The sequence below is a fragment of the Chlorocebus sabaeus genome, chromosome 12 (genome assembly GCF_047675955.1).
Source record: "Chlorocebus sabaeus isolate Y175 chromosome 12, mChlSab1.0.hap1, whole genome shotgun sequence".
NCBI lineage: Eukaryota > Metazoa > Chordata > Mammalia > Primates > Cercopithecidae > Chlorocebus > Chlorocebus sabaeus.
In genome coordinates this window covers 109,132,099-109,144,712 of record NC_132915.1, presented here as the reverse complement: position 1 = coordinate 109,144,712, position 12,614 = coordinate 109,132,099, and the positions used below count along the sequence as shown (strand labels likewise).

General features: G+C 46.5%; 1 protein-coding gene across 1 annotated transcript; it reads right to left on the bottom strand.

Annotated features, from left to right (window-relative positions):
- Positions 1–6,279: 6,279 nt before the first annotated feature.
- On the bottom strand, positions 6,280–7,087 carry LOC140713123 (uncharacterized; the record flags this gene model as incomplete). Its single annotated transcript, XM_073022233.1, has 1 exon — positions 6,280–7,087. A coding segment is annotated over one exon (615 nt), but the record flags the coding sequence as incomplete, so codon positions are not given.
- Positions 7,088–12,614: the final 5,527 nt, after the last annotated feature.

Genomic DNA, 12,614 nt, shown 5'->3' with positions numbered 1-12,614 from the left:
AGCATTTATTCTGTGACTTGATTGTCACAACTCTTACTCTGTTCACACATACTCCCTCCCACACAGCAGTACGAATGCTAGAATTGAACTATTCAAAAAGGCAACAGCAAAGTAGAAACACCCATCTTATTAGAGAATCCAGGGAGTAAGATGTGCTGCTAGGAGTTACCTTTCAACTTCACTTTGTACATTTCTAGTATCTGTCATAATAAAGTCCTACCTGATGCGCATAAGGGAGTTAATATTATCAGTCCTGAGACTACTTATTCTTAAAAACGTCTGCTCACAAAGTTCCATCTTTGTTTGTATTAGTAATTTACATTTTGAAAGGGATTCCACCAACCCAAGTAATAAGAATGACTCACTGCATCTAAATGGCTTATGCAATATATTTGCCAAAACTTTTTCTGTTGAAGGTCCATTATTTTGTGTCACTGCAGTGGTGCTTAGGGAACCAGACACCAAAACACAGTCTGAACACTAAGTGTTCAATGAGTTTCCCTGGTAGACAATATTTTACACGTGCAGTCACATGTTAACTGAGGAGTTGAGCCCATGCCATGTGATTACACCAAGACAGAGTAGGCTCATTAAATTTAACTGAGTAGTAAATCAAACCAATAATTGATATTTGGTAATACTAATGCCACAATTTTAAAAATTTCTATTGCACAATATCAAGGTAGAAAAGAATAAGAGGAAATGCGACACATGTTTTTTTAAATGACATTTATATCACGACTTCCAGATGTTATTCCTATGAAATCACATAAATTCCCAACTCAGGTTGTTTTTGGGAAAGAAAAACTACTTTTTCTTACGTAGTAAAAATGACAAATGTCTAATGATTTTTAGTCATCTCAAAAAAGAGTGATGGCTTGTCTAACATACTTCTAAGATTTTCAAAGGAAAATATTCAGGACAGCACAGTATTAGCAGAAAGATGAGCAAGCAGATCAAAGGGAAAAAAAAGTGTTAATGACCCAGCATTCATATGGAAAGTTGATGAATGATAGAGTAGGCACTATAGACTAGAAAAAGAAATCACATGCATTTTAAAATATGAGACAAACCAGGCTGGCATCTACTTGGGAAAATGCATTGCATTCTTCTCTATTCCATGAACCATAATCAACTTATTATACATTCAAATATGAATGATTAAACCAGAACACTTTCAGAAGTCACAGGAAGATTTTTTTTTTTTTTACGAAGGATTAGGCAGAATTTCTTTTATGTAAGAAAACAGTAATAAAGGAACAGACAAACTCAAACACATTAAAATTTAGGAAATAAAAAGAAAATAGAGTGGACAGGGCATGGTGGCTCACGCCTGTAATCCCAGCAGCTTGGGAGGCTGAGGAGGGTGATCACCTGCAGTCAGGAGTTTGAGACCAGCCTGACCAACATATCAAAACTCTGTCATTTTGTTGTTTGTTTGTTTGTTTTTTGAGACGGAGTCTCACATTGTTGCTTGGGCTGGGGTGCAGTGGCAACATCTTGGCTCACTGCAACCTCCACCTCCCAGGTTCAAGCAATTCTCTTGCCTCAGCCTCCCAAGTAGCTGGGATTACAGGTGCCTGCCACCAGGTTCAGCTAATTTTTTTGTATTTTTAATAGAGACAGGGTTTCATCATGTTGGTCAGGCTGCTGTGGACCTCCTGACCTCATGATCCGCCCACCTTGGCTTCCCAAAGTGTTGGGATTACAGGCCTGAGCCACTGTGCCAGGCCTAATACCCCGTGTTTACTAAAAATACAAAAATTACCTGGGTGTGGTGGTGGGTGCCTATTATCCCAGTTAATCGGGAGGCTGACACAGGAGAATCACTTGAACCTGGGAGGCGGAGGTTGCAGTAAGCAGAGATGGCGCCGTTGCACTCCAGTTGGGCTACAGAGCAAGACAGTGTCTCCAAAAAAAACAAAAACAAAAACAAAACCCTCAGATATCCAGAGAAGAGGATACAGATGTGTCCACTGTCATTAATTCTTCACCATGCTACAAGAGGGAAACTGACATTTTGGTGAATCTTTCTAAATCATCAATTTATCTATCACACTTTTATTTCACCGGTAGCATTGACAAAGCTAAGTCCTACAATTCCATTTGAAATTACCCTTAAAAAGAACAGACCTTTAAAACTTACTACACTCACTCCGGGGAAGAAATAAATACGAATTTTTAGTAAATAAAATACATCATTTTACTTTGCCTCTTTGGAAATAGTATGTTTATCTTTCAAGCTGTACAGGTAAAATGTATCTTACAGTCAATGAAAAACTGAAACTCAAATCAGCCGACAAGCCTTTTCAAGGTAACAAATTCAGGGAGGGGCAGTGCTGACTCCAACACAGACCTTTCTAAGTGTCACGGCAGGCCATTCTATCCCTCGGGACACCCATCCTGTTCAGTAAAGTACTCAGTGACTACCTAGGAGGCACTGGCACTGCTCTTTGTCCTCCTGTGTGCCTTCAGTGCATTTTCATGTTCAGGTTGTTGCACATCCTCTCTGGGGTGGGTTTTCCTTGTCCTTTGGGACAGTTTTTCTCTCTTCACAAGTCTGAGACAATCTAGAGAGCAGAAATCATTTCTGGCTTTTCCTCTCAATATCAGTATCCCATTGGCAGACCATCAATGTGTCTCCGAGGAATAAAAACTCCGGCTGGAGGAACAGTTTTAATGACCTAGCTTTAATCACATTACGTTGTATTGTCCATTCATTTTAATGTCCTAAAAGTTTAATAACCCAAAGGGGTCACCATTTTAGATGAAACTATACCAGGAGATTCCTCTAAGGCCAAGAGCATCCAGCTGCTCCCCTGAGAGACTCTACCCCCTACCTGAGGCTGTCCTTGGCGATGAGATGACCCCGGGGCTAATACTCACTAGACCCTCTAATAGACATGGCCACTGTGGGTATCCTGGCTCATCCCCAGACAGTTCTAAAATACCAGGACAAGGAAAAGACAGGAGGGTGGCTGAGAACACAGCACCCTGTAAAGTTTTCACGTGGGGACCTCAACCTAAAGACATTTTGGTAATATGTCCCCTTAGGAAAGATGAAAAGAAGAGAGGCACAAAGATTTTTTTTACAGTAGAGTGTCAGATGATTTATTCTCCGCTTTCCTCTCATGTAAAGTGCTTGGAAACAGAAAAATATTTTGGCCAAGGTGGTTCGTGCCTGTATTCCCAGCACTTTACGAGGCCGAGGTGGGAGATAAATTAAAGTCAGGAGTTCGAAAACCACCTAGCCTACATGGCAAAACCCTGTCTCTACTAAAAATACAAAAATTAGTTGGACGTGGTGCTGGAAGCCTATAAGCCCAGCTACTTGGGAAGCTGAGGCAGAAGAATCGCTTGAACTCGGGAGTCAGAGGTTGCAGTGATCTGAGACTGCATCATTGCACTCCAGCCTGGCTACAGGGTGAGACTCGGTCTCAAAAACAAAAAAAAAATATATAAATATACTTTGAAATTATTACATGTATTTGAAGTTATGGGACTGACTGTAGGTAGAAACAAGAGAAGGCAAGGAAAGTTTTTATATTTATATTTATATATAATTATATAAAATTAATATACATAATTATAATATATAAATATATCATATAGGCTGGGCACAGTGGCTTACACCTGTAATCCCAGCAATTTCGGAGGCCGAGGTGGGCAGATCACTTGAGGTTAGGAGTTCGAGACTAGCCTGACCAACATGGAGAAACCCCATCTCTACTAAAGACACAAAAATTAGCCAGGCATGGTGGTGTGTGCCTGTAATCCCAGTTACTCAGGAGACTGAGGCAGGAAAATCACTTGAACCCGGAAGGTGGTGGTTGTGGTGAGCCCAGATTGCGTCATTGCACTCCAGCCTGGGTGACAAGGGTTAAACTCCGTCTCAAAATAAATGAATAAATAAAACAAGAAATATATATTTACGTCTAAATATATAATTGTAATACATAAATGTATATATAAATATACATTTATTATAAATTTATTGATATATGAAATATGTTTATTTCTGAGATAGTGTCTGGCTCTGTCACCCAGGCTGGAGTGCAGTGGCACTATCATAGCTCATGGGAGCCTTGAACAGATGACTCAACCGATCCTCCCACCTCAGCCTCCTGAGTGGCTAGGATTGGATGCACACACCACCATGCCTAGCTAATTTTAAAATTTTTTGTGGAGACAGGGTCTTCCTTTTTTGCCTAAGCTGGTCTTGAACTCCTGGGCTCAAGTGATCTTCCTGCCTCAGGCTTCCAATGTGTTAGACGTGGGCCACTGCATCTAGTCTAATGCATTTTTTAATTTGCGAGTTTATATTATTTGATATTTTGAAGTATTGAATGTGTTGAACAACCAACTTGCAGAATTCTCAAACAATGGATGGTCAGCTCTCATGTCCTGGTTCAAATCGCCCCAGCACACCATGGCTGGAAACCTTTCAGCCAACTTCCACTTATGTGTCCCGGGGCAGGACAATGTCACTTGGCCAATCCCCACTAAGAGGGACTCCAGAAAGGCAAGAAACTATTCTGTTCTCTATAATGGAACCTGACCAGGGAGAAGGCAGCTGGGAGGGCCAGCTGGGCCCTCCAACCAGCAGCGTCCACCATCGACCAACTGCCCTAGAACTACACCGTGCTGGGCATTTGGGGTACTGTTATGAGAAAGAGTTTCCATTTTTCTTCCATTGGGACCTTCATGCTAGTGGCAAGAGACAATTTTTTTTTTTTTTTTTTTGAGAGAGTTTTGTTCTTGTCACTCAGGCTGGAGTGCAATGGTGTCATCTCGGCTCGCTGCAACCTCTGCCTTCTGGATTCAAGCAATTCTCTTGCCTCAGCCTTCAGAGTAGCTGGGATTACAGGATTGCACCACCACGTCTAGCTAATTTTTGTATTTTTAGTAGAGATGGGGTTTCACCATGTTGGCCAGGCTGGTCTGGAACTCCTGAGCCACTGCACCCAGTCAAGAGGGAGATTTTCAATCAATAACTATAATTGTGATGAATGCCAGAAAGAAGAATGTGTGTGATGGGGAGGGGACCTAAGTTACTGTCTCATATTTTAACACTTTCACAGGCAATAACTAAAAACTTAGAAGCTTAAAACAACACACACTTTTAAGCCAATTTTGGCAAACTAGGAGTTGAGCACATTTTAGTGGGTCCTGTGCTTGGGATCTCACGCTAAGCAGCTGGGCTGCATCCTCATCTGAGGCTCCACCAGGGCAGAATCCATTTCCTGGGACCCAGTTGGCAAGGGCCCAGCATTTTGCTTCCTTGCCTACGGGGCCCCTCCAAAGGTCTTTTCTCAGCACATTATCTCCCTCCGGCAGCGCCTGCAGGCGGAACCTTTCTCTCAAGTGTGAGAAGGTGACGCACTGTGACAGTGACATCCCATTGCTTTTGCCAGGCTCTATGGGTTAGAAGCCAGTCACCGGTTTTGCTCGTACCCAAGGTCAGGAAGACTATGCAAGGGCATAGGTTATTGGGGGATCAGCCACTTTAGGGTGTGGCTGACACCACTGAACTTGGTGAGAATTTAAGGGTTGGTAGGAGCTGGCCAGGTACAGGGGTGAGGGTGTGTCAGGCAGGGGTGAGGGCATGGAGGGGGATGCAGAGGCCTGCACCCTGGAATGTCCTTTCACTCCCTGAGGTTTTGTTCTCCTGATCCCTGAGTACATCCCAGAACACGGTGGGGCCCTAGCAGGGGAGAGGTAGGGAAGCATGCGTTGTTCATCTGGAGACCTTGTGAGGCAAATCAGATTAGGGGCCAGGCTTTCAGTGGTGGGTGCGAGCGTGGGAGTGATGAGTGTTCAGGTGTGTGTGGGAAGAGCGATGGGGATGGGGTCAGCCCCAGCCACCATGAAGACCTTAAATGTGCATCCACCCATCCCAGCAGCCTCCCCGAGTGAGTGCCTTCAGGGTGCAGGTCCTGTTTTACACAGGTCCCAGTAGCTGGGACCACAAGTATGCGCCACCACGATCGACTAAGTTTTTGTATTTTTAGCAGAGATGGGGTTTCATCTTGTTGGCCAGGCGCGAAGCCCCCGGTGCCACCCGAGGCCTCAAGTGATCCATCTGCCTCGGCCCCACAAAGTACTGGGATTACAGGTGCGAGCCACCGCGCCTCTCCCTACTTCAGTCCTAAAGCCCACCATACGTGCTTCCAAATGTTTGCTGAATCACAAAGTGAATGAGTGAATGGGACTACGTGACTTCGGGCAGCAGGCAATCCTATTCCTTGGACCTCAGTTTCCCTTTTTGTAAAGCAAGCCTGTCTCTCGCTCTCTGCCCTAAAAGCCTGAGTTCTGGGCTTGAGATGAGCGCGTCCTGTAGAGCAGACTGCAGGTGGACGTTGAGCTGGGTCTTCTAGGAGGCCAGGATCCGGCCAGCTCTTGGGTCCGGTCCTCCCGCGGAAACCTGTACGCCCAATCCCAGCGCCGCCCCGCCCAGCCTCCATTTGTTCCCCTAGGCCCCGCCCTCTCCGCGCGGATCGCTCCCCATTGGCCGGGTGGCGGGCCCTGGACGCCCGGCTCTGCTGGAGGCGGTGCGGCGGGCGGCAGGCGGGGCCCTGTGCCCCAGCGTGGTGTGTGTTCCGGCCGCAGCCTCGCGCCAGCTGCAGCTCCTTGATCCGAGCCGGATCCTGAGCGTGGAACACGGGCTGAACGCGCGGCAGCGGCCCCGCCCCGGGACTCCATTGTTGAGGCTGCCGCGGCTCTGTCGGCTGCTCAGCTGCGCTCCAGTCGGCCCAGGCGCCGCGGCGAGGAGCGAGCACTCGTAGGCGGCGGTCTGAGGTGAAAACGGGCAACGAGGTCTCCGGACCGGGCGGGGGTCTCTGCCCCGGGCGTGGCGGCTCCGAGTTGGGCTCCGCAGGGTCCGAGGTCGGGATCCGGAGTCCTTGCGCCTGGGCTTTGTCTCGGCCTCGGGTGGCACCGGGGGCTTCGCGCCTGCTGCGATACCACGTGGGACCGCGCGGGGGTCCCGGTCACCCTGCCGGTAGGGACCTGTCCCCACTGCTCCCCGGCTCCCCGCGTCTGCCGCGGAGGGGGCTGCATGGACCCGGGCGCTGGCTTCTGAGCCGAGATGACGTCACTGCACTCCAGCGTGGGCCACCGAGTGAAACTCCGTCTCGAAAAAAAAAAACCCGGTAAAGTGTTTTACCCAGCCTAGGTACGTGTGGTAGAGCCGAATGAAAGCTTAGAAAAAGATGACTTGAGAACTAGCCCAGCAGAGGAATCAGGTGGGATGTTTTGTTACTAAGTGAAATTTGCACCTGTTTTCTCCCAGGCCTCGTTGAGTTGTGTACAACAGAGAGCTCAGGTGTTGGGGGCAGTTGACCGGTTGAAGAATGCATTGCTATTATGGGAGGAACATTGGCCTTTGAAAAAGCAGAACTGGATCCACGTTCTTGCCTGGTAACTCTAACTATCATCTAGTTTGTAAAGGGGAATGCAGTTCACTGAAAAACTCTTATGACAGTGGGGAAAGGATTGGGGTGTCTGCATTGGTTTGTGTACTATAGGCCATATGAACGAGCATTTAGGCTGGAGGGAGGCTTTTCATCTCTATAACTTTACTTTCACAGGACAATTCCATCACGATTTGAAGATTTTTGAGTGAAAACTACATTGTTCTGCTATGTGTTTCGGGGCAAATTTCTACATACAATTTGCTTAAATATTTCAGATGATACAAGAATATATGTGTGGGGTAAAAAGCTGAAATTTGCAATCCCCCTTCTCTAGAAGTAACCATTGTGAATAGTTAACTCTGTATTCCAGCTATTTTGTATACTATAAATACACTGTGAACATTTGAGTGTATATAGACATGTATGTTACACACAGTTTTAGAGATGGAATATTGCTGTGTTGCCCATGCTAGTCTCAAACTCCTGAGCTCAAGTGACCCTCTCGCCTCAGCCTCCCAAAGTTTTGGAATAACAGGCATGAGCCACCGCGCCTGGCCTGCATGAGTATATTTACTAATTGCTAAGTTACTCTGTTCAACATGTGTCTATTGAAGTCCCCCATGTGCCAAGCATTATTCTGAATACCTTATATGCACCAATTGACTTAATTTTTAGAGCAGCTCTCTTATTGTGGCCCTTTTACAGTGAGGAAACTGAACCACAGAGAGGCTGAGGACGTCGTCTAACATCACACAGCCAGTGCTGTTGGAATTGAGGTTTGAACCCAGACAGCTAGCTTCAGATCTCTTAGCTGTTATCATAGATGGCACACCCAAACCTTAGGGCCGCCTCCCAAGCCTTGCCTCCGATACGGGCTCGCCTGAGCTCTGCGAGAGCCGTGTATGTGAGGTTTCTTTCCTCTTTAAGAACACAAGTCTTGGAATTGTCGCAGAACCTGGTAGGACCTCTTGAAGACCAAAAACAGGGATTCTTCAAGCCTGACCCAAGGCCAGATCTCTGATTTAGCTACTTGGAAGGTAGACGTGGAAGAGAGTAATTTTGCCAGAACAAAAAGTCAGGATGGCTGGGCTGACTCGGCCAGACGCAGTGGCTCATGCCTGTAATCCCAGCACTTTGGGAGGCCGAGACAGGTGGATCACCTGAGGTCGGGAGTTTGAGAGCAGCCTGGCCAACAAGTTGAAACTACGTCTCTACTGAAAATATGAAAATTAGCTGGGCTTGTTGGCGGGTGCCTGTAATCCCAGGTACTTGGGAGGCTGAGGCAAGAGAATTGCTTGAACCCAGGATGCAGAGGTGGCAGTGAGCTAAGATTATGCCACTGCACTCCAGCTTGGGTGACAGAGCGAGACTTCGTCTCAAAAAAACAGAAGGAAGGGGAAGGGGAATGCCTGGGCTGACTCATAGGGAAGAGGCCCTACAGCAGCCGTAGGACCTTGGCCACTTGGGTGGAAAAGAAGGAAGAGCTTCACCCATGGCGGTGACCTGGACTGCAGAAACCACACTAAACAGTCCACATCCTGGAGCCTGGCCACCCCATTTGCTTCTCTTCTTGGGTAGGGGTTGTGGGGAGCTTTCTACCCTGGAGGGTGAGCTGCGCAGCTTCTAACCAGGGTGGGCATGTGTCTGTCCCTGGGAATACAGACAGCGTTCTCATAAGCAGCCCAAATACTCCTGAACAGCTTTTTGTAGGGTGGGGCAGGGTGGGGCGGGGCAGAGGGTCATTTTGACTCCTAGGTACGTTTTCCACTTTCACTGCTGATAACTGTGTTACAGATGAAAATTTTGTTTTTGATACTGAAGAGGGCTTAAGAGAGTGAGCTATTATGGCACATCTAAGTCTGCTAAAGTAGAACCACAAGGTAGTGTAGGAAAATCTCTTCTAAATTATGGATCATATATGGTGAACGTTAGAAGCCATGTGTACCTAAGTTGAAAAACCAAAACATGGCTTGTATTTGGGTGACCCCGGTAAGTCTGGATGCCACTGCGCCTTGTGTGAACACAGGATGCTGAGGTGTAGGGATGAACAGGCTTTTTCTGGACATCTTGCGCTTCTCCCTTGGGGTAAAGTGGGGTGGCAGTAGCAGCGCACAGCTGTTGGGCCCCTAATATTTGTCGGCTGTTTTTCCTGTGGGATTCCATTTAATGCAATCTTGGAGGTAAAATTATGTTATTGAAGATAGAGGCTTAGAGAAGTTGAGAAAATTGTTCAAGGTCACATCATTTGTTTTGTTTCGTTTTGCTTTAGAGACAGTTTTGCTCTTCTTGCCCAGGCTGGAGTGCAGTGGTGCGATCTCGGCTCACCATAACCTCTGCTTCCCAGGTTCAAGTGATTCTCCTGCCTCAGCCTCCCGAGTAGCTGGGATGACAGGCATACGCCACCACGCCAGGCTGATTTTGTATTTTTAGTAGGGACGGGGTTTTTCCATGTTTGTTACCCTGGCCTTGAACTCCCTACTTTGGGTTATCCACCCAACTCAGCCTCCGCAAGTGCTGGGATTACAGGTGCAAGCCACCACGCCTGGCCAAGGCCATGTCATTTCTTAAGTTGAAAGATGAAGTACTTGATGAACCCAGAAGTTTGACTTCAAGGCCCTTGATCTTTCCATAACACGTGGTTCCTTCCCTGGTTGGTGGGAGTGACTGAAGAACTGAAGGAAGCTGTGTTTTGTGGAAAGAGGACCTGAGGGGTGTATGGTCTTTCCAGGCTTGGAATCTGCCATGCTGGGCTTCTGAATTGTATAGCTTGGCCATATAGTGAGAAGCCCCTCATTTAAGACTTATTTTTTGGGGAAAATGAAGGAAAGCCACTCACATGAGACAGGCAGAGGCGACTTTCTCAGAGTTGCTGTGGCAAGAGAGTCGGCACCGTCACTTGCGTGTGGCAGAGACTGACATGCAAGTGAGTGGCGGATGAGGAGTTAGGAAGCTTCAGGATGGAAAGAACGGCTCCCAGTGGAGGCTGTTGTGGGGGCTGGAGGCGACTGTGCAGAAGTGGGGTGTCCTATGTGATTGGTTAGGGGCATATTTGGCTTTCTCTGAATGATCCTAACTGGAAACAGGGGCCAAAATTAGGGTGACTGTCAGTTTTGAGTCAAGTCCTGGTCACCTGGGACAGAGTTGTGGTTTAGTTTCTGGGTTGTGGAGAGAGAGCAGTCTGGCTTCCTGTCTGATGTGCTAGCCTGGCTGGCCTCCTGGCTGTTGACTGTAGATAGGGGATTGGTTTCCTGGGTGGGCAGCCATAGGTTGTGGTCTGAGTTCTGTCTTTATACATATGATCAGGCATGGTCTGTTTATATATTCAGTCCCTCATTTTTCTTGTCAGTAAAAACATCAAGTGACAAATTGGATACCTTGGGAAGATTTTAGATGTCTGTGTCCCCTGGAGGAAGTTTTCACATTCACATGGAATCAGAATGAATATGAACAATGGGGCCATTTATCTTGAAGATTTAAAAGAGGAAATCTTCAACAATACTACCTCGGCGCCATTGCCTCTTTGTCCATCCTTAGGGAATGTGTTTTTATGCACCGCCGGCTCATCGTCCACCAGTTTGTGGTTGATCCAGTTCTCTTTACGTCTTACCTTGAGTGTATCTCATTGTTTGCTAGTGTTACCTTTCCCCTTCGTCAGTGTAGTTTATTTGTGTAGCCTCTGTTGGTAGGAAGTTATTTGTGGAATTTGTGAATGGAAGGGACCTTGGAGTTCTGCTAGGTCAACAGAGTGATTTTAGAGATAAACGGAAATACAGGGAAATGTTCCAGCTTTTTTGGTGGCAAAACCAGGAATAGAAAGCAGTGTTCTTTGTGCCACAATGTCATTGGAAGACAGCTCAACGTGGGCCTAAAATGCAGAATAATTAACTTTCATTTGTCTCTGCTTCTGACTCTTGCTATCAGACATTTTAAATTGACCTAAATGTGTTAGCAGAAATATGAAAAGTCCTGACTTGTTTACATATAAGGTACTTTGTCGCCTACTCATTTGGTTGTTTTTTTCAACAGGATTGAAAAGACATTGTTATAAACTGAATGTTTATGTCTCCCCCAGATTCTAGTACTGGAGCTCTAACTGCCAGTGTGATGGTATTAGGGGGAAGGAGCTTTGGGAGGTGATTAGGGTTAGATGAGGTCATGAGCGTGGGCCCTGGTCTGACAGGATTAGTGCCCTTAGAAGAAGAGAAACCAGGCCAGGAGTGGTGGCTCACACTTGTAATCCCAGCACTTTGGGAGGCCGAGGTGGGCAGATCATGAGGTCAGGAGATTGAGACCATCCTGAAATCCTGTTTCTACTAAAAATACAAAAATTAGTTGGGTGTGGTGGCACGTGCCTGTAATCCCAGCTACTCGGGAGGCTGAGGCAGGAGAGTTGCTCGAACCAGGGAGTTGGAGGTTGCAGTGAGCTGAGATTGTGCCACTGCACTCCAGCCTGGTGACAGAGTGAGACACTGTCTCAAAAAAAAAAAAAAAAAAAAAAAAGGGAGAGAAAGCAGAGAGCTCGCACTGACCTGGTGTGAGGAAACAAGAAGAAAGGTGGCTGTCTACAAGCCAGGAAGAGGTCCCTGTCCGGGAACTGAGTTGGCCGACACTTTGATCTTGGACTTCCAGCCTCCAGAGCTGTGAGAAATAAACTAATGTTTAAACCACACAGCCTTTAGTGTTTTTTATGGTATTTGCCTAAGGTGTTATGGCCATCTGATTTGACTGATACAGAGATGGTTCCAGAATACTGTAGCCTGTATCTGAGTTGGTGATGCCATGAAAATAAATGTAGTAGTTCATTCCTTTATATAAAGATAGTGCTGTGAGCACAGGGCCTTTGCTCATGTCTTAGTTGAGTCTTGTTTTCTTATAATAGCTTCCTAATTTCTCTTTCCCCCCTCTAATTTATATTATATAGCTGGATTAAATCATATATGGCATGATATTATACTTTATGTCTATACAAGCTTGTAGTGATTTTATTTCATTTGATTTGATTTTTGAGACATGCCCTTGCTCTGTGGCTCAGGCTGGAATGCAGGCGTGCCATGACAGCTCACTGTCACCCTAAATTCCTGGGCTCAAGTGATCCTCCCGCCTCAGCCTCCTGAGTAGCTGGGACTACAGGTGTGCTATCCTGCCTAGCTAATTTTTAAATCTTTGTAAGGACAGTCTTGCTGTGTTGTCCAGAGTGGT